This window comes from Hoplias malabaricus, chromosome 9, assembly GCF_029633855.1.
Source record: "Hoplias malabaricus isolate fHopMal1 chromosome 9, fHopMal1.hap1, whole genome shotgun sequence".
NCBI classification, from domain to species: domain Eukaryota; kingdom Metazoa; phylum Chordata; class Actinopteri; order Characiformes; family Erythrinidae; genus Hoplias; species Hoplias malabaricus.
This window is the reverse complement of record NC_089808.1, coordinates 20,813,116-20,834,585: the sequence shown is the minus strand read 5'-3', so window position 1 is coordinate 20,834,585 and position 21,470 is coordinate 20,813,116. Positions and strand designations below refer to the sequence as shown.

Sequence of the window (21,470 nt, the reverse complement as noted above, 5' to 3'; positions counted from 1 at the left end):
GTGGTATTCTCTATTTGAGGGAACAGCTGTAGGTGAAATATTCCCGGTGTAGTATGTGGATTCTTGATTTGAAGCAAAAAAAAAAAAAAAAAAAAAAAAAAAAACTAATAAAAAAAAACAAAGAAAGAATGTGGAAAAACCGGTCTGGCCCGGGGGGGGGGGGGGGGGGGTATATTTGGAGCAGCAAGAAGCAGCAAAAAAAAAAGGCATATAGCAAGAGGTGGGGTAAGTGGAGCCTGGGGTAGTCGAGTTGGAGTAAAGTTGGAGAGTAAAGGTGGAGGATGAAAGTGATCTGCTTTTTTAAACCTCCTTGTGCCGGGCGTTTGTAGCGGACGGGGATACGTCAGAGCATTGAAAACAAACCTGGCTGGAAAAGCATGCCTAGTGAGGAACTGGAGCCGCATGGATGAATTATTCAAGGAGCTCATGATTATTTCACGCTGTTAAGCAGCCTTTAGGTACATCAAAAAATGTGGAGCCTTGATTACGGCAGATGCACAAGCTCCCCCTCCCAGCCCCTTCACCACTTTCCCTTGCTGCAAGTCAAAAAGCCAGTAAAGGGAGAGGGAATGTTCTTGCTATGCTAGAGCTCTAGGGGGTCTGTCTTTGTGTGTGTGTGTGTGTGAGTGTGTGTATTTTTGGTCCAAAGAAGAAAAGAGTGGATGACACAGCATTCCTCAGACAAGTACAGTGGAGGTGTTGCACAATGAAGCTTCAAAAGCATGGTTCACCAAAAGAGTGAGCGCTAAGGGGGTCAGTCAGCATTATGCAAAAAACCTGCCTCTTGATTTTCAGTACTGGATATGAGCATTTCCAGGTAAATATGAAGATTTCAAGAAAAATTGTACAATTCCCATGTCATTATAGCTTTGCAATTTTAGTAGGAGCAGCTGCACATGAGCAAACGTGCACAAATTCCAGTGCTGACTGACAATCAAAGAGGTACAAAGCAGAGATGGACACTCAGTTTAGCAGCTGGAGTTTAAGTTGAACTGAAAGGCAATGCTTATGATTGTGAGTGACTTCTATTCTCTCGTTAGTTTACGTTCAGAAGCTCCACATATTTTTAATGTGGCAAGGTATGTTTATATATGGCTAAAGTTTTTATTCACTGTTTGTACCACAGACACTCATTTGTTTAGTTTTGTTTTACTTTCAGTCTGTGTTTACATTCCAAATTTAGAGTAAGTTCCATCTTAAGTATTACCTACAGCAAAAATAAGTCAAAATTACCCACATATGCAGCAGGAATAGAGCAACATCCTCATCTTGGTTTTTGCTTTTGAACATTTGGAGGTCTATGTATTGTCTAAAAGACCTCCAAATGCCTGGAAGTTGGAAAACTGGCAAATGGTGAATAAAACTCCTCAGAACTTTATAAAATGCCATTTTTGATTACAATTCTGAATGTCTTTAAGTCACATACAAATCGATTTCAGACTTGAGACTTGTTATAATAACAAAAAAAAATGTATTTGTTTCCATTCCATTAATCATGAACACTCGAAGAACTTTCGCATGTTTAAAGTGCTCTTTGCGTTTTGAAGGGGTTCTTCAGATTGATGGAAAGAGTGCTATAAAGGGTCCTATAAAGCATCTTTTTTAAGTGTCCTTCTATTGTTACGATGTCAAGAGGAAACATTTTTGGTGCCATATAGAACCCTTGTCTAAAAGGTGCTTTATACAACCAACCATAGCATCATCATATATCATCAGCATATATCATCAATCTGAAGAACGATTTCATGATGCAAAGAACACTTTAATCATGCAAAAGGTTCTTTAAGTGATCAGGGTCCTATATAGAAACTAAATTTTGTACTAAAGAACAATTTTGGAACCATATTTTTTAAGTGAGAAACTGTATTTCATTGATTTAGGACACAGATGTTGGCCCCTTCATAAGGCATCTGAAATCACACCTGGATAGGTTTGCACTAGATCAGAGGTGAACAACCTGTGGCTCTATTCTTGTACATGTGCGGTGCTTCCATTCATAAAATAGCTATTTGGTCTGTGCACCTTTGAGTCATTCATTTTTATTTAGAAACGGCCAAACAGAAAATGGGAAACAACCTTTTTCTGATTTGTAAAAAGAAAATCTCAAGGAAATAAAACAGGAAAATAATCTTTCTCTTGGGCTGCAATCAGGCAGACTCGAGCACTTCTCAGAAGGGCAGCTCTAAAGCCACACTCAGAAATCATTTTACACATGGCAAAAAGAAGCCTCCATACACTGGCTCCCAGGATTCTGGGGAAGAACAAGAGGTTTCCTTCAGGAGTGTAAGAAAATAGGTGGTTTAAAATGGCATCAACCATTTTTTTCTCTGTCTTAAAAAAAACCCTTCTTCTTCCCTTATAGTCATGTGACATAGAGCAGATATTGCTCTAAAATTTCCCTCATTATTTTCAGAGTCTGTTTCCAAAACCATCCCAATGAGAAACATTTCTCTTTAATAGGCAGAATAAAATAAAACAGAGAAAGTGGAAGAATAGATTCCCAAAGATTTGATTCTTTGAATGCCTGGAGTTTGAAAATTGTGGTTGCTGTAGTATTTGCTGTAGTGGTTGCTGTAATTTAGCCTAAAGGCTCATGACTTGACCTGGACTTGTATTTTTTGACTTGTAAACATCTTGGTTGTAAAGTCATTCAGTTTCAGTTTTTGTCAGCATGATGGAGCTACATCTCATACAAGAAGTTCAAGTGGTGAACATACACAGGCCTGGATCAGTGGACAGTAACCTCAGCAAGCAGGGTAAGTGTCTTGCTCAAGGTCGCTTCAACTGTGGATGTTGAGGGAGAAGATAGCACTGTACCTTCACTTCCAACACACCAATTTTACTTGGGGATCAAGTCAGGAATTGTGTGGTGCCAATTTCACTACTCTATCCTTTTGGTCATGGCTGCTGTAGCTTTTCCAGTCTGAAGGTACAAGCTTGCTAAAATTATCAGTGATTTCACATGGAATCCTGGATGAGCAGGTGTCCACAAACTTTTGGCTGTGAAGTGAGCATCTTCAGCCTGATTTGTAGCTGCTGGATGTGCCACACTTTCCTTCTCTTTGCTGACTCTATCTGACAAGCACCAAATCTCATTACAACTCTACCATGTACTCATTAAAACGCACCAGCAGCAGAGCGTGAAGCGCCTTGGAAAAAAAAAGAATAATGCTACAGCAGCTTAAAGGGGCATCTGAAAGAGAGTCTCAGATGCAACCCTGCGTCAGGAGTGCATAAGTGCACAAAAGCATACTCAAGTGTGTCATATAAACAGGGGGCAGGCCTTATTTTCTGCTGCCGTACCTGTGATCAATGATTGGAGCAAGTGACACTTGCAGATGACACCAAAGGTGATAGGCCCTAAATTTGGCCAGTATGGGACCCCAAGTTTGAATAGGTTCAGAGATGATGAGGGTGGTTAGCTTCAGATTTATATTGCAAACATACCCCCACAAATGAATGCAGTGAGTTATAAGTATGGTTAATGCAAACAAATCTTTGTCTGTCGATCAATAGCTTCAAGGCTCACTGCGATTAATGGATCTTTGCCTTAGGTCTTATCTGATATTGTCATTGATTTCTTTAACCTTCCAGGCCAATCTGTCCATTGTAAATGTAAGTCATGTGGCTTTAAACCAATGCCATCATTTCAGTAGACATATTCTTCTTAGAATTCAGAGCCTGATCTGACCTGTTCATTTGTCCTAGACAAATCTGTTGCAAGAAGTATACCACCACTGAGTCATCTAAAATGTGAGTTTGCCGATAAATGTAGTCAATACAAATGTTGGTACATCAGGGTCTGGGTAATGTGTATCAGCTCATATTTTCTGAGGCTAAATCTGAAAACAGAAAATAGATATTTGGGTAAAAAAAAATGTCAGTTTCATTGTTTCATTCTGTGTTTTTATTTTTTTGCAAATTGTCATTTTTTTTCCATTTAATTTTCTTCATTTCAAAATAGTAGCACAGTAGTAGCCTTTAGGAAGCTTTTTTGGCTATTTTGTATACTTCTGATTTTACATTCATATTAAATTAAATATTAAATATATTTTACCATATTAAATATAATTTACCTTGTCTTTATTTTGTTGTTGTTGTTGTTGTTTTTGTTTATCCCCCCAGCCATCTCTCACCTTTGCACTCTTTCACTCTCTCTCTCCTCTCTTTCTTCCAGCAAATGCATCCCTCCTGCACCACTTTACTGTATTCAACTTGCAGTAAAAAGTCAGTAGATTCCAACCATTTTTCTGTTCCTTTATATGAGCAAAAACAACAAAGATATGATAAATGCATTGCCTGTTTCATTGCACACTTTTACCCACACAGGACCATGGTAATTTAAATCACAAGAAATTATGATGCTTATACTTTGCCTGTTCTCATAAAACTAAATGATCATCGAGCAATTGTACTTGTATGTAATCCCTGTACTTTGGAGAGATGTATGTGACAACGCTCAGGGTGATTTTGTTTTCACATTTTTGTCCTGTTTTGAACCAGTCACAAGGTTTAATCACACCAGAGTCATTGTTCCCACCCGCTGCAAGAACCAGTGTTTACTTCCCTCAGCGACTAGCATCGCCTCATCGTTTCAGCGTGGTGGAGTCTAATCTTACCATTTTTATTACGATTTTAATTAAAAAAAAATTGCGATTGTAATTATTTTTGCTCTGGGTGAAGAGCAAAATAGATGGGAATTGTGCCTACATTGCATCATGGGATTCTGCTTACCTTCATGACTGAGGAATGTGTCAATGCCTCCTTAAAATTCATCCTGATTAAGGTATCTCAGTAGGCAACATAATGTGGTATCTAAGAATACCACTATAGAGAGTACACTAGGACGTAAATTGGGCACTAACATTTTAGAGATCTCACTAGGTTTTGCAACAGACCCAGTGGAAAGTTCCAACGTACGTATTACTTATGTATAACTTACGGATTATGTGCAGAAAGGTACAGCATGTCAGTCTCCCCCTGTTTAATGGTACAGTCCTACTACTTTGATTTTATGTAATATTTTTTGTTAATGTACAAAATCTCAATCCAATTTATGTTTTTACTGTGCAAAATAAAAAAAAATTATCATCAAACTCAATTCCAAATTTTATATAGTTGGATAGAAATTTGAGGTGATAAACATTACACAGACCTATCAGATACCTACTCATTCAACAATCGTTTTGAGAAATTAAGCATTCAAATGTTCTACTCTTTTAGGAAGACATTGACCTAGTCGTTGGAACAGTGAAGTTCTGGTGGCATGCAGCTACACAGACATTTCTGAGGTCAGGTACAGATGTAAGGATTATAAGTTCTGGATCATAAACACCACTTCAACTCATTCCAGAGGTATTAGATGGAGCTCTTTTACTTTGCAGTATGTAGATCCGTTTCTCCATAGCCCAAAATTCCTCAAATTATAGCATTGGGCATGGTGACCTTGGGCTTGTCCTGCTCCAATGCATCCCATTCTTTTAGCAACACCATTTTAATGCAGACTACAAATAACTGTGTGTACTGTTGGACAATTAATGTACTTCAAAAGGCCTGTGTTCACTCCTTAGAAGTTTTTGGAGAGTTCTTCTATCATTCAAGCTCTAATATGGACTCTGAAGAATGCTTTAGCTCAGCAGCCATACTTTACAGTAGGTAATTTGCACCAGACTGGCCTCATTGAGTAGGCCCAGGAGAATCTGATAGCCACTCTGCTTAGTAAACATTGGAACAGGTTGGAACAGTAGGCATCTGTGTGAAAGCGACCCATCTTACGAGCCATTAGCATGCGCCCTGGTGGAGATTTAGACGGGGCGAGAAAAACAAAACACTGCCAGGACACCCTAGTTGCTCTCTCTCTCTCTCTCTCTCTCTCTCTCTCTCTCTCTCTCTCTCTCTCTCTCTCTCTCTCTCTCTCTCTAAATCTTTCTCTCTCTCTTTTTCTCTCTCTCTTCCTGGCTCTGAGTGAAAAAGGGGGGGGGGGGGGTGTAAGGTAAAGAGACAGGAATGAGGAAGATTGCAAAATCAATAGGGCTAAATGGAGTTGCAGCGGAAGCCATTCAATGTTCCCTCAGTGCACTGATGAGAGTGCATTTAGTGGAAAAGCCCAACAGCAACACCTCTCTTTCTCTTGCTCTCTCATTTTCCACTCTGCCCCCTCCCTTGTTCTTTTAAAATATTTCTGCTGTGATATCAGAGTCAAGATGTTTTTTTTTTTTTTCTTGGATCAATATCAGGCTCTTAATGGGACGCCATGCTCCAACTTCCCTGATTAATACCCATTGGGCACAGATGGGTGTCAGTCAATCAAACCCTATGGAGATGGGTCTACTACCAAACTGACCCACATTCTCAAGTACCTCCTTGGCCTAATATGCCCAACATTTGCACAGCAAATGTACAGCTTAAATGAGCCTATGGTCAGCATGCCCACCTCTGGGCTGTGGAACAGTAGAACTGCTACCTCTGGTAATCTGGCATGTGTGATCCAGGGTACCAGACCAGTTTACTTATCCCCAGCAGAATACTGGGTCTTGATACCCATCAATCATTCAAGTGTGCTATTAGTATACTTTTTAAAATTAAATTAAGTGAATATATATTTAAGTTACATCTTTATGTACTTGGACTGGTGCCCCCTCCAGGGTGTATTCCTGCCTTGTGCCCAATGATTCCAGGTAGGCTCTGGACCCACCATGACTGAGCGAATTTCAGATAATGGATGGATGGATGGATCTTTATGTACTTATCTGTAAAATAATATACATAATTATGCTTAAGTATACTTGACTTATACTGACAAGAATGCTTAACCTTATGGTGGACATACACTCAAGAAAAGTATTAATATTTATGCTTGCTGTAAATGTAAAGTTTTAGTATATTTAGCTTGAAGTTTGAGGTGAAGTAGCTGAGAGTAAATAGTACACATGTGGAACAGTACACTGTGTTTACCAAACAAAGAAACAGATAAACATTTGGCTGATTTTAATGACAATATTCTTCTAGTGTTTGAACATGATTTCACACCTAAAACGTGAATAAACTACTACATGCCATTACCTACTAAATCATTTTTAAGTGGACGACACTTTGCTTCATCATAACTGCCACACCGGTGGCACTGTTTTACGGCAGGCACTCAAATTCTCTGCTATTTAGCCAAATAACAGCTATGAAAACAGCTATGTTTTCTCTCAAGGTAACATCTAGCATTGCTTTTCTAACTTTCTGGACTCTTAAGTTAAATCTTCAGCTTAAGTTTAGAGTTAGGGTTTGGTTTAGATTTGGTTTTAGGTTTAGTGTATGCTTATCACTCAGGATTGCCAAAAATTCACATTAACTCTTACAAAATTTACAAATTATCTTTTACATTTACATTTATTTACATTTATGCATACCTTTTAGTAAAATAGGTGCTTTTTCACCATAATACAAGCTTGGGATTGGCAGTATTGTAACAGGCTTATTGTGGGGCTAAAATAAGTACAGAGTACAGTAAACAGATGGGTGAACCATATTCCCAGGGGGATGATAATTTGACTAAAACACAAAGCTGGCAGGTCAACAGAGGTTATAAACCATTTATTTACTATAAAAATACATATTTAAAAAAACATATTTCCATCATCATGGTGACATTATAATTACTTTAGGCAATACTGAGTGATTAATAAAGTCACAGTTAATCATTAAGGAAAGACAGAAACAAGAACTAGCATTATTTAGATTTTTAACCTCTAAATAAATGCTAGTTAAAGATAGTTCTTGTTTCTTATCATTACTTAATGATTAATTGTGACATTATCTAACCATTTAGTAAGGTGTATGACTTAAGTGTCACAAATTAATATACCCTTATTTGATATATGATAATACAAATGTAAAGAAATATGCAATATATTAAATACATTGAGAAAAGAGAGCTTCCTTTTCATTTCTGTTGCTAATGGGTAGTGATTCCATTGGCTTCTTTCCCTCTCTTCTCCAAACTCTGTCAGAGAGGAGAACTTTGGTAATGAAAACACAGTTCAGAGAGTTTGGTCCAGTCAGTCCAGATACCATGTATTGCAATGTTATGATTAATTTAATGTAATATCTGAGTACATTAGAGGCAAATTTTATTATCCTTTTGAAAAGCTTATTTGTTTTTAATAACAATTAAAACAACTCATTTTTACAGAGCTTTGGTGTCCTGCACTAGTGTTAGATTGTACGGGGACGGTGTTGAAATTCTCAAGTGTTGCACACACAGCCAACTCAAGAATATTTTCCCCAGCTTCCACCAAAAATGTTAAAAAAAAAGGCTATAATTAAATAATCTTAGCTTATAATCTTCAATACAGTAGGCTTCCTTTGTTGAATTAAACTTTCACGTTACAGGCTGAACCTATATTTTTGTAAATACTGCTGTACCATTGACAAAAACATCAAGAAATTAATGTTTTTAATTAGTTGTTTGGGGGAAGGTTTAAGACAAAAAAGTTGGTCTGAACTCTTGTTTCTACATGAATAAGACAATGACTGCTGAGAAACAGAAGAAATGTGATTTAGTGTTTTATTATTATTAATACTATTATTATTTACTACCCTTATGTACATCTTAATATTTCTTGGTCGCATAGTTAAATCCTATAAATTAGTAGTGATAGTAATAGTATTATATTCATATTATTATGATTGATTTTTCATCACAAATTCTATGCTTTAACCTGAAGGACTAAGGTTAGTCTAATGAAATTTTGGCAAAGGTGTATGTAGTTTTGGCTTTTTGAATATGTAACAACACTAGGTAGATTGCCTAACAGTTTTCGCTGTGGAAGAGTGGAACTGCGTTCTCCAGGGTGATGAAGGTCCATCAAGACCAACATCCGTACGATTAAAACTCCAGCAGCACTGCTGTGCCTGATCCACTTGTACTAGCACAACACACACCACCAACATGTCAGTGTCACTGCAGCACTGAAAATGATTCACCATCGAGTGTTCACAACCCTTTTAGTCATTTACGGAGTCTGGGATATTACTATTCAGTCCACACTTGCAGTTAGTTTATCCTGGCCAGAATGACAATGAGAAAGTGGTCACCCATTCTTTTTTCTTTCAAGACCAATTACATTTGATCCTTTTTTTCCCACACAAGATTAAAAAGACACAGTTTTTCTCCTCGCCACAAATCCAGGCTTTCAATTATGTACCTCCTTGTATCGGTTTGAATCAGGGATGAGGAAAAGCCAAGAGAGGAATCAACATTAGTCCAGACCCAAGGCCAAAAAAAATCAGCTGAGAGGGATGATGTGGGCTAAGATTAACGAAGGCATCATCGTTTTGTTCCTCCAGCATGGACTTTCTGCGTCCAACTTACATAAGTCTTTAAATCTAATCCTACTTTTCTAAGCCTGCTACAGAAAGCATTTCAACTTTTCAGTGTGATGCAAAATGAACTCGAAGGTCACTATACTCAGTGCTAAAAGTTGGCCAGAATACTGGGCTGTGGGACTGCATACAGAGTTATGGAGCACCTTGGGATGAGTTGGGATTGGAGCTGGAGATGCTGCATGAGCCCAACTTCACCACATCTAATGTCCAAGGATCTTCAAGAAGGGTATATAGCCCCCTAGCATTGACCTGTGGACTGCTGGAGCACCATCTAATATCAATGGAACTATTCTGAACTAATCACCCAACATCAGGACCTTGAACAAATTCTCACAACTATGCTTCAAAATATAATGTAAAACCATCCAACGATGTGGTTCAAGTAGTCCATGCATATCCTTGAGGATTTTCTACAGCACTTGCCAACAGCTGGCAATGAGAAAGGTGATCTTGAAGACACATCTGGACTGAAGGGCACACTTTAAAAAAAGCTGGAATTGCTAAATACCAGAGTGTTTCCAAAAATATTTGAGTCTACAGTATTTCCCAGCTTCACCTGGAATAATCAACACTTGATGGCAAGTGTTAATGCTTCTTGCTGACGCTGCTTTGGCTGTGTTGCATTTTTATTTGCACTTGCAAGGAGGGGTAGTGTCCTGTTGCTTTGACAGGTGTTGCGTGGCTTCCCTCTGCTGACTTCAGAGCTTGTTTACTCTGCCTCCTCCACCCATTACCCTGCTGGACCTTCTCTTGACCACAGAAGAAGCAAAAAGAAGAGAAAAGAATACACACACAGCAGAGCGCCTGTTTGAAGGGAACTCATTTTCCTTTTGACCTGTAATGAACTACCAGTAGCCTGCGGGCATAGGGAGCCTGCGCCTGCTGAGAGACTGGACTGCCGTAACGATCAGTCAGATACTAAGGCCCTTTGACTTTGTTTCTTCTCTCTGTGCAGCACTGGCAGCCATTCACAATAACAATACATATCCTATACAGGTGAGCAATATGAGATAATACACTATCATGATATTTTCACAAAATTCATACACCAATTTTGATCTTTTTTTAACCAATTCGCCATATCCAGACAAGCTAGGAGAGCAATGAGGGAGGGTTTAAGAAGCAACTGCACTAATCCCGAGAGCACAGCTGCAGCTTTTTTGATTTCAAAACATCTAGAAATCTAGCATCCTAGCTCACATATGCCAATATGATACATGCCACCTTCCTAAACAGCATATTAAACCTGAAGAGTGAACTTTGGGACGCAGGTAGACTCTGTGCTTTGGATTGTGGGTGTGAAATCTGAAAATGTAAGTAGTCTAATTACTCCTAAAATGTGTTTACCCAAAAAACCCAAGCAAACAGATATAAAAGCCCTCTCTAGCCATATGTAAATGTGCAGTCACTGAGATTGGACGCAGAGGTAATTTGCAATTGCTGACACAATCGCAGGCTCTCGTGGCTCAGGAAACAGATGTTCCATCGGCAGGGTGATCAGTCAAATTTCTACATCGGGTTCATCTGAATGCTATCCTCTCAGCGTGTGCAGAAATATTCCCACATCTACAGACAATCTGAACATGCCCAGCCTGCAAAAATCAGGAGACTGATCACCGAGACTTTAGAGCTCTATTTACTGTAAAGGTTTGTGCGAACTAAAGGCTATAATAACACTTCCAACGAATCCTGTATTCCTAATGAACTCTAGCAGCACTGACATGTCTGATCCACTTTAATTACATAAACTTGTGAAGACTAGGACATGTTTCCAACACAGAAATAGAGTCAGTACGTGTTATGAAAAGTGGCAAGTGAAAAGCAAATAAATAAATAAATAAAACCCCCAAAAAACATATTTTAACTAAAGGACCTCGTTGAAAACAGGCTGAGATTACATTTTATGTTGACTGCAAAAATAGGGTTGAAGGTCTATTGGTGTTTTCTAGGTCTCTTTTGCCAAGAATCTCATCAGTTTATATGGAAGTCACTGAGGGTGCATGCAGAGATGCGGCACTCCATGAAATCAGGGGTGTTCAAAGTGGTGGGGAAGGTGTGTGTGTGAGTGTGTGTGAGTGGAGGGACACTGCAAAAGGAAATCAGTGTAGTAGAGGAGCTATCATTATATGTGCTGAAAGAGGTCATTGCTGCAGAGAGCTTTTCATCCTGATTGTAGATGTCTCACCAGAGGCCTGTGTTCTCCACAGCAGGAGATGAGAAGCAAGATAGGACACTCACTCACATACACACACACACACACTCACACACACACACCTTTACCATGAGCCTCCACTTCTGTGATGGACAGAAATACTAATACACTAACAGAAAAGAGCTGTTGCCATCTCTGCACTAAAGTAAGGCTTTTACAAAAGGTTTTTTTTAGGTCATCTGTTGCAAATTATTAAATACAGATTATGGCATTGTAAACACAAACGGCTTGCGCTACTACAGTCCCAGCCCCTCAAATACTCAAGGACTCCTCAACCTGAGGGGGAGATGTAAGACATTGGAAATACTGGTAAATAAAATTCCAACCTTGAGTAACAGGTCTGGGTTGCCCTTATTGAGGGAATGCCTTGCAACCTACAGTACCCAAATGTCCAATCGCAAAATACAACCATCAACTAGGCAGAATGTTATATAGGAACAATTTTTTTGCCACTAAGAACAAATTCTGTACCAACTGAACATGTATGGTTCATATACAGCCTCTGGCAAGCTGATGGTTGTTTCTTGGGATTGCACATTAAGGTACTAAAAGGTAGTAGGTATTATTTTGTTTAAGGGCACGGCCTGTCAGTTCCTCTGAGTTGGAATATCCCTTGCAAGAGTTTCACATCTCAAATATTCCCCTGTGTCTGGGTTTGTAATAAGCTATGATGACCCATGTGGGATTTCATAATAGGAATAGGAGCGCAAAATTTTGGGGAATTTGGGGAAAAATGAGGAAAACTGAATTGGATAGTGGTAAGTAAAATGATTCCAACACCAATCGATTTTTTTCGATCTTCTTAGGCAGTATGGTGGTACTGAAAACCTGCCTTAGGTCAATGTCTGTCAAGAGATTGGGGTGCCTTCCCAGAGTCTGCATGGGTTTCCTCCCACAATCCAATGTTGATGGGGACCGATTATATGAAATTGTTCGCAGGTGTGAAAGTATGAGTGAATGGGTGGAAGTAGAACACTTTCTGAATAGTTTGCTTCATAGTATAATTAAGCTGTTTCTCAATACCTTGAATACGAAAAATGGACTTGGGTTCTCTAGAAGAATGTTCTTGGGTTGTCTCCTTGCAAGAGCAAATTCCTCATGTTGCAGTGAATAATGGTAATTTCAGGTCATTCACATTGGCAAGTCATGAACAGATCCTTGTTATTTTAAGTTAAACAACAACAACATTGATGTACTTCATCTGTTCTTGCAATTGAAAGGTAACTTCAGCAATGGAAGATGACGTTAAGCAAAAACATGTGAACGTACTTTGTGAACGTAGTTTACTGCCTCATTGCCACGGTCAGGTTTGTTAGCATGCCTGTAGCAAGACTGCATGATTATTTGTATTTCCAAAGCTAATTAACCTCATCTTTCAGTCGCTCCAGTGATATTCACAGTGCAGACAGGTTTAGAAACACTTTCCTTATCACATCCTTGTATGAGAGAAGCCCCATTTCTTTCTTCTAAACAGAAATCCTGCTTAGACCCAGAATTCCTAAAACACAACTGTCATAACAAAGCCAGAAGCCAAGGAGGTTGAGCATCAAGTCTGAGTCAGGGTCCTGAGGAAACTGTCCCTGTCCCTGACTGACAAGAATTCAAATAACCTCAACAGTGCCCAAGCCAAGCTTATGGGTACCTGGCATGACTCTTGTTTTTGACCACTAGGTGTATCCCGACACATGTGACCTGACAAAACCTGACCCTATGATTTCTACCCTCCACCCAGGTCAGTTTGAAGTGAGAGTGGTGGGCCCATGTGGCCCCCTCACCTGCTCCAGCTTCCAGTGGAACTCAGCCGGCCTGAATGTGTCCATCTGGGTGAAGTCCCTCCGCAGCAGGAAGACCAGCCGGCAGTTGTGGACATACAGTGAGTAATGATGTCTGTTCATCTCTGCAAAAGTGGTAGAAAGATGCACATCAGCAAAAATACACCACATGCATCTATCACACTTTGACATGGCCACCTACAAATATGAAACAATCATGTGCAGGAGATATTCCTGAGGATCCCAGATTTTAGGAAGATGCTCCACTGGCAGATGGAATAGAAAAGTCAAGGGAAAAGCAGGGGTTTCCACAACCAGAGAAAATGAGACCATCCTAATGGCCATGCAAGAGTGGACAGAGCAGCAAAACTGTCTGCTGCACTTGAAGCTTTTATCTTTCAGTCACCTGTCAGAAAATTAATCTCCATGCTCACTTCAGATCTGAACAAATCCAGTACTTCCATCAGTCCTTCCACTGTGAGGAGATAGCCTGTTGTTATGAGTCAGAAGGAGACATATAGCTATGAAGAAGTCATTGCTGAGAAAAGTGATTAGACATAGGAACTAGTTTAGAAACTACTGGAACTGGGATTGTATGGAACGGTTATATATCTGAGTTGGTGTTTTGTGCCAAGTGGAGTAGATAAAAGCAATGAATGAAGAAAAGTAGGAGGCTGCCATTCTCCTGGCTGGAGCTCACCCTGTCTGCCAGTGCAAATTCCCCTAGGGTTTGGTTATAAGTCTTATACAAAAATAAATATAAGTGTAAAGGCAAAAACATGCAGTAAAACTGTCAACCATGAAAAAAAACTAGCAGAAGAAATAAATCTAAGCAGCTGTCACTTCCCCTCTTAAATAGCCGTAATGGGATCGGAGCGGTAAAGCTGTCACTGGGGCTGTAAGGGTGTGTTAATGCTGTTCCGTTTGTTAAGTGATATTGACGTGTGCCACTTCGCATTACGCCTCGGAGCGCGCTCAGAACACTCCTCTACCCGCCACAGCTGCCTTCATGGAAAAGCTCCTGATTGATCACAGGGGCATGCCTTCCTGTTTCTTGCATGGCAACACACACCCATCTACCCGCACAATCCCACACAGAAATAAAGAGGTGGAGGTTTAACATATGTTGTATATCATCACTGCCCAATTAAAAAACTGTATCTTCATTTTTGTTGATTTTTAGTTTACTACATCATTTCAAGTAAAAGGTAATAAAGTCCTTCTGTATAGTTATTATATTGGGGATATATATTTTTTATGATAGTGATTATATAGTTAAAAATATATTTTATGTCTTATTAGTAACATAACACACCCACACACACACACCCCTCCCCCAAATCTCTTCAGAGTGTGAGCGCGTGCCTCTGGCTCTGGCTGGACGTCTTACGCGTGGCTGCTCTTCAGCAGGGTGTGTGTATGTGTGTCTGTGAATTGATTAAGTCTCACACTTGCTCTCTGTGATGCCTATGATCAATGAGGCTCGATAGAGGCCTGCCAAGCAGCCGGCTTCCATCACAGTCCTCCATTTTCCTCTCAGCTCCATCAGCAGAGCACACACACAATCATGTATAATTCCTTTTAAGTGTTCTGTTTTCAGTCTGACTTAAAATGCATCCTGTATCTGGCTGCTGTCCGTAAACACTCGTAGAAGACACCTGTAACCTGTTCTCAATCCCCGAAACTGATTGACTCTTTTCTGATCTAAAAGATATGTGAATCTGTGTGCTTTATTTCAGAATTACCCATAAATGCCTCATGAATCGATTCACTTCCAAATCACCTATAAATAATTTTTAAATGACACGTGAGTTAATTCAGAAGTATGCATCAGTGATACCTTATTTTGTTTAAAATAACACTGATATTGCTTGAAAAATGTAATGATTTTATTTTCAGAATCACCCAAAAATGACACGACTCCAAGCTCCAGAGGCCTGGAGGTTGTGGGTTTGATTCCCGCTCCGGGTGACTGTCTGTGAGGAGTTGGTGTGTTCTCCCCGTGTCCGCGTGGGTTTCCTCCCACAGTCCAAAAACACACGTTGGTAGGTGGATTGGTGACTCAAAAGTGTCCGTAGGTGTGAATGTGTGTGTCTGTGTTGCCCTGTGAAGGACTGGCGCCCCCTCCAGGGTGTATTCCGGCCTTGCGCCCAATGATTCCAGGTAGGCTCTGGACCCACCGCAACCCTGAATTGGATAAGCGGTTACAGATAATGAATGAATGAATTAATTTGTTTTAATTAACTCCAGATTTGACGAAGCTTGCCCTTAAATTGAAGTCAGATGTACTATTAATAGACTCCAGACTTGCAATTTCATGAGTCATAACTGTCCTCAGACTTGAAAGTATAGGAACTGTGATCCAAAACATACATGCCCAAAAATGACTCCTAACTTGACTCTAAGATTTGCCATTAAAGCCTTATACTTCAAATTTGTTTTAAATGACCTATCTCGATCCAGGTTTGCCCTTTAAATGATATGTGATTCAGCTCAAATTTACCATTAAATGGCTCCTGAATATATCGACTCACACTTGTCTTTAAAGTAATTGTGATTCAAAATGTACTTTCCCTCAACTGACTCCTGACCTAACTCTCAGACATGTTCTTAGCGTATATCTGATTCAGCTTGAACTTAGCCTTAAATGATTCAGAACTGAATTGGACTTGCCTTTAAAGGACTTGTGATTGAACTCAGACTTGCTGGACTCTGAAATTAATTTAGATTTTTTGATTCACCTCAGGCTAGCACTTAAAATGCCTAGACTTTCCTCAAACTGTCCTTTACATGACTTGTGAGTCACACCAGACTCACTGGTAAATGACTCTTTACTTTACTCTCACACTTGCTCTTAAATGACTCCAGACTTGACTCAGACTTGCCATTAAATGACTCAGACCTCATTCAGACAGCCACCCATGACTTGACTCAGACTTGTATTTAAAGGAACTGTGATTCAACTCAGACTAAACCTTAACTGACTCCTGATGTGAATCTGACTTGCCTCTAAAGAACCCTAGCCTGATTCTACTTCTACAGTTCTAGTCCAAATTAATTTTGAGCTATATAAACTACAGATTACAAACTGTTGTTCTGCCTTTTGCCTGGAAGTCCATTTACAGTTGACCCTTATGTCCTGCAAGGCGAAGGCTTTTCTAAAAAAACATCTCTCCTTTTTTGAAGATTGAATGTGTTGAAGTTTTGTATGGGTTGCTAGTAGGGGGTTATGCTTGAGCTGTTAAGTGCCTGAAGCTAAAAACAACACTAAACTTAACCCTGCACTAAGGCCTCCAGCTTGGGCTTGTGTTCCCACGTCAGAGATGTAAAACCTGCATCGACTTGTGAGAATCTGTGTTTAATATTAAGGTTGTATATCAGTTTCTTAGTACTGGCCAAGCTTGGTTCTGTATCTGTCATATATCAAATACAAATAGCTTTTGATATCTCCTGGGGAAGGCATTACACTAGATCTTGGACATTGTCATGAGGAATTGACAGCATTTGGAAATATATGTTGCTTTATGTATTGATGTTAGGTTACAAGTTTTGGGCCCCAAACAACACTCACTCATCCAGAAGGTCGTGGTTTTATGGCTCCACATCCTAATGTGGAGAGGATTTATGCTAATATTATACTGAATATCAGAAGGCTCTTATACAGTGGCTGCTCCAGTCATATGCCCTGAAGTGAGTGGTCTGCCAAGGTATCTACCTTTCCAGCTGGTACCATTATTACCTGGGACGTCTAGGAATGCAGAGCATGAGGCATCTCTAGAGGGAAAGGAGGTCACGTACTGACCTATTCACTATGGTAAGATCAATTCCACTAGTCCTAATCTGTAGCCCTAATCCATCCCTCTAATCAACTGCACTGTCGCGGAGGGTGACTTTAGTTCACTGTGTCCCAGTTTTCCTTGCCGCCTTATTCTGTTCCACACACATTCACACTTGCTTTCTAACCTGGTCTATTGACGCTAATCCCTGAACCTGAAACCAGGCTAGCAAGGAGTGTGAAGTCCCCTTCAGAAATTTCCTTCCAATATAAAAAGGACTCATTTAAAACAATTGTGTTGTGAAGGTGTATGGTTGTTGCTCTGATATCTTAACTGGTTGGCAGAGTGTTGCTAGGTGGTGGTTAGTGTACCTAAACTGGGTGCTAAAATGATGCTAGGCTGTAGCTATTATATCAACAGGAGTTGCTAAGGTTTGCTTGATGGTTGCTATATGACACAAAAGGGCATTTGTAAGGTGCTGCATATCAGTTGTTTGGGTAACCCAGGTGGTTGCTACCATGTTGCTAGTCAGTTGCTACATTATCCAAAGGTGTTGCTAAGGTATTGCTTGGTAGTTGTGCTGATACACTATGTTGTTGCTAAGTTTTTGACAAAGATTTTAACTAAGTCGTTTCTAGAATTATCGTATTCAAGGGAATTGCTAAGGTGTTTCTAGTTGGTTGCTATGGTAGCTACACTGGCTCCTACAATGCTGACAGGCTGTTGTTATAGTACTCAAATGTCTGGGTAATATGTTGCTAGGTGGTTGCTAGGGTATCTTAGGTGGTTGCTAAGCTGTTGCTATGTGGTTACTAGGGTACCTAAGATGGTTGCTATGATGTTGCTTGACAGTTGCTATCTTAGCCAAGGGAGTTGCTTAGGTGTTCCTAGATGGTTGCTATAGTATACAAAGCGGTCGCTAATTTATTGCTAGGTTGTTGCTATGGTGTCCCAGATAATGACAACATTTTTGTTCAGTGGTTGCTATTTTATCCAAAGTGATTGCTAATATATATAACTGGAAAGTGGCATTACATGTGGTTGCTATGGTATTGTTAGGTGCTAGTTATTGAAGGTGGTTCAAAATGTTTTGGCCACCTAAGGCCACTAAGTCCAGTGTGTAACTACATTAATGTCCATAGCTTAGTGCCTATTCCCCTTAAGAATTGAACAAAAGTAGTTGAATGTGGACCTGTGGTGGACAAAGGAGTTGGGTCATTTATTCATTTCTTACCAGTCTTGTCCGAGTTACAAAGGAGGGTCTCTTTTTCTGCTCTAAGTCCAGGGCTAGGGCCGTGCTTCATCCATGTTGCTATGGTGAACTGATCTGTAAGGTTCTGAGGGACTACCCGCTCTGGGATGTTGGCGGCCTGCCGTCCATCGAAGCGGAAGATGAGGTCACTGTCCCGTCCACTGTCTGTCAACAGGGAGGCCGTCCAGTTTGTGGAAGCGCTGGGGGCAGGGAGAAGATCTGTGCTGCCTGAAGCTGCACCTGCAGAACAAATAGCAGTGAGATCTCAGTATACAATTATAAATGACATATCATCTGTAACATATGTTATAGATCTGAGGCTTGGATTGGCATCGTGACCTAAGGTATGGGCATACCTGAAACTAGTCAGAACCACTAATTAGACGTAGTGGCCATAGATCTTTAAACATCTTGTGTAGGGTTTACCTTGTCTTTTTTTCCTGACCCCCAAAATATAATGAAGACTGATTTCCACCGCCAGCTGGATGTGCAAGTCTCCAGAAATAGGACTGGGAATAATGAGAGCATGCCGAGTGGAAGGCCTGTGAAATAGCCTGAGTTTAGTCACAGTTCAGACTGGTCAGGCTTTGGGCTTCCGTCTGGAACGGACGGCCTAAATATGCAGAGGCACATATCCTTCTTTGATCAGGACCCTGCGTCACTTTGCCTTGCCATTCGTGTCCAGTCATGCCTCTCTGCGGCTGGTGCTTTATTCGAGGGTACGGGAGGATATTGAATCTTTTTGGTTTGGCGGTGACAAGACGGCTGCTGCACTGGGACAGAATGAGTGATGAGGCATGCCAGTGATGGAACAGTGTTCTCATTCTCCAGCCCAACATCCCTCACCTCCCTACTTAACTAGAGAGAGAGAAAGAGAGGGTGGGGTGAATATAGTAGCAACACTGCATTTAAGCTATACAATATTTATTCACACCGATCAATAGTGGACGATAAATACGCCTGCCAGTTTTCAAGCGAGTGTCTGAGCTCCTTTCGGCCAGAATCCATTGCTTGAAATACCACTAAGAGACAGGTCAATGAGATTCCATCTCATACACTGAGTTTGAGCAATGTTTTTTTCCCCCATTTTTTTTCCAGAGGGCAGCTTCAGCCTCAGAAATGACCCTCATCTTCTGTTCATGAAAGCTGACTATCGACCTTGTCTGGCCAAGACTAACTAGGAAGACAAATAAGCTACTGGTAACTTCCCTTGCTGCGTTCTGAACAAATGCATACTGTACATGTCCAGTGTCAATCAAGGTACAAACTATGTAAATGTACCCTCCAAGAACACCCTATGGGCTAAAAGTGAACAAGCTATGGAAACTGAAAATCTTGACCGCTACACTAGCCTTCTAAATGAACATTTGAAACACAAAGTGTTTCATACTAATAGAGTCATGGATATATTAGAACTGCACTGACAAGGACACATTTTGCATTGCTAAACAGGCTCCGCCCATTAGTCTTTCGACTCTACTCCTATTTGGCTCAGAAGGCTTGACATTAGATACAAGGTGGAGCAAAAAGGTAGGTGTGTCTAACAGAGTGTATGGCAAGTGGGCACAGTGTTTAAAAAATCCAGCTGCACTGCTGTGTCTGATCCACTCATACCAGCTCAACACATACTAACACACCAGCACTACTGAAAAACAGGGTGAAAGGGGTCAAACAAAGTATGTAAAGCAACAGAGGAACTACTTTGATATTATAGCTACAGAGTGCACTTATATACTCAGTGGAACTGATGAAATGCCCTTCTTCATTGGTCAAAGTTTGTCTTTAAGAAGTATTCACTCAGTAGTGTCCAATAACAATTTCACGCTTTGCAGTGCACCTTTAAGAACATTTTTCCTACTTACTGCTGCTGTATGTTGTTTATTTAGCAGAATTAGCTAATGTGCCTTTGAAACAAAGAGGTGGAGTGCCTCTCCAAACAAACACACACCATTTCTGTCTTTTCCCAACCTTTTTTTCTGCTTCGGCAAATTGATGCTGAATTAAAAACCATTATAATTAGTTTTATTGCAGATTAGATAATCATTATAGGGCATTGGGGGAGGTGGGGGAATAAAACGCCTCTTGGCTTTCAAGGCGGGCATGCAGAAGAAGGCAGCGAAGACTCCATTTTGCATTTAGATGAGCAGATCTAGGGAGCTTTCGGCAGGCCGTAATTCAAGGCGCTTAAAGACCTGGGCCTGGGCTCAACCAATAAACACTTAGTGCCACATATTGCATATTTAGAAGCTGGAGTCTTTGATGGCTCCAACGATCCACATGGGAGAACAGATCCAAGGGGGGCTGGGGAATGGTGGGGGTGGAAATGAGAGATGCTAGTGCAGAGAGAAATAAAAAAGCAGCTTAATGCCCGCCAACCTCGGACTTTATTCAGACCCTTAACTCATCCCACTTTCATTTATCTCCCATAACAATGATTTAGACGATATGAAAAGCTCTCACTCCATAGCGCTTCAATCTCAAGGACTCTTTCATTACACTGACAGGGGTTATCGGCAGGGCCAAATAATAGGGAACAAGAAATGGGAGGCTTTAGAGTTCCGGTATATTGAGAGGGAGGATTCCCTGAAAGTGGGGGTCACTATGAAAACGTTGGAATATAGACAGGGAGTTTAAGAACATGAAAGGCTTTTACTAGAACCCTGATCATCTATATCAGCTCAGATATCTACACACTACAGGTAGTACTAGTCTCTCCTCTGCTGGGAAGGCTTTAATATGCTTGCTGGAACATTGCTGTGAAGATTTGATTGGGATTCAGCTATATAAACATTAGGTCCTAGTGTTGGCAGACTCTTTACAAACAGACTGGATTAAGCTCCATCTCTAGGAAATAACAAACTTGCTGACAATCAGCATTGGGAATGGTCAACTTAGGCTCATGTGCAGCTGCTCCAGAGTGTCTCACTCAAATGGCAATGCCTCTAAAGCATGTCAGCCCAGTTTTGAACATGTATGAACACAGAAGCCAGTGGCCATTGCATCTTTTAAGGTAAGGTAAGGTAAGGGTTATTTCATCTCATCTTTCCCCCGAGTAGATTTAAGTGACCACAATTTTGGAC

The 21,470-nt window shown here is 40.4% G+C and overlaps 1 protein-coding gene across 1 annotated transcript in view; it reads right to left on the bottom strand.

Moving 5' to 3' along the window:
- The window catches only part of clstn2a (calsyntenin 2a), a 274,828-nt gene that overhangs the window by 49,548 nt on the left and 203,810 nt on the right, over positions 1-21,470 (bottom strand). The window contains exons 7-8 of the mRNA XM_066681745.1: positions 18,373-18,630; positions 13,366-13,487 (exon numbers count right to left, since the gene is read on the bottom strand). Of these exons, the coding sequence (XP_066537842.1) occupies positions 13,366-13,487; positions 18,373-18,630 (380 nt within the window). The remainder of the gene's footprint in view (positions 1-13,365; positions 13,488-18,372; positions 18,631-21,470) is intronic.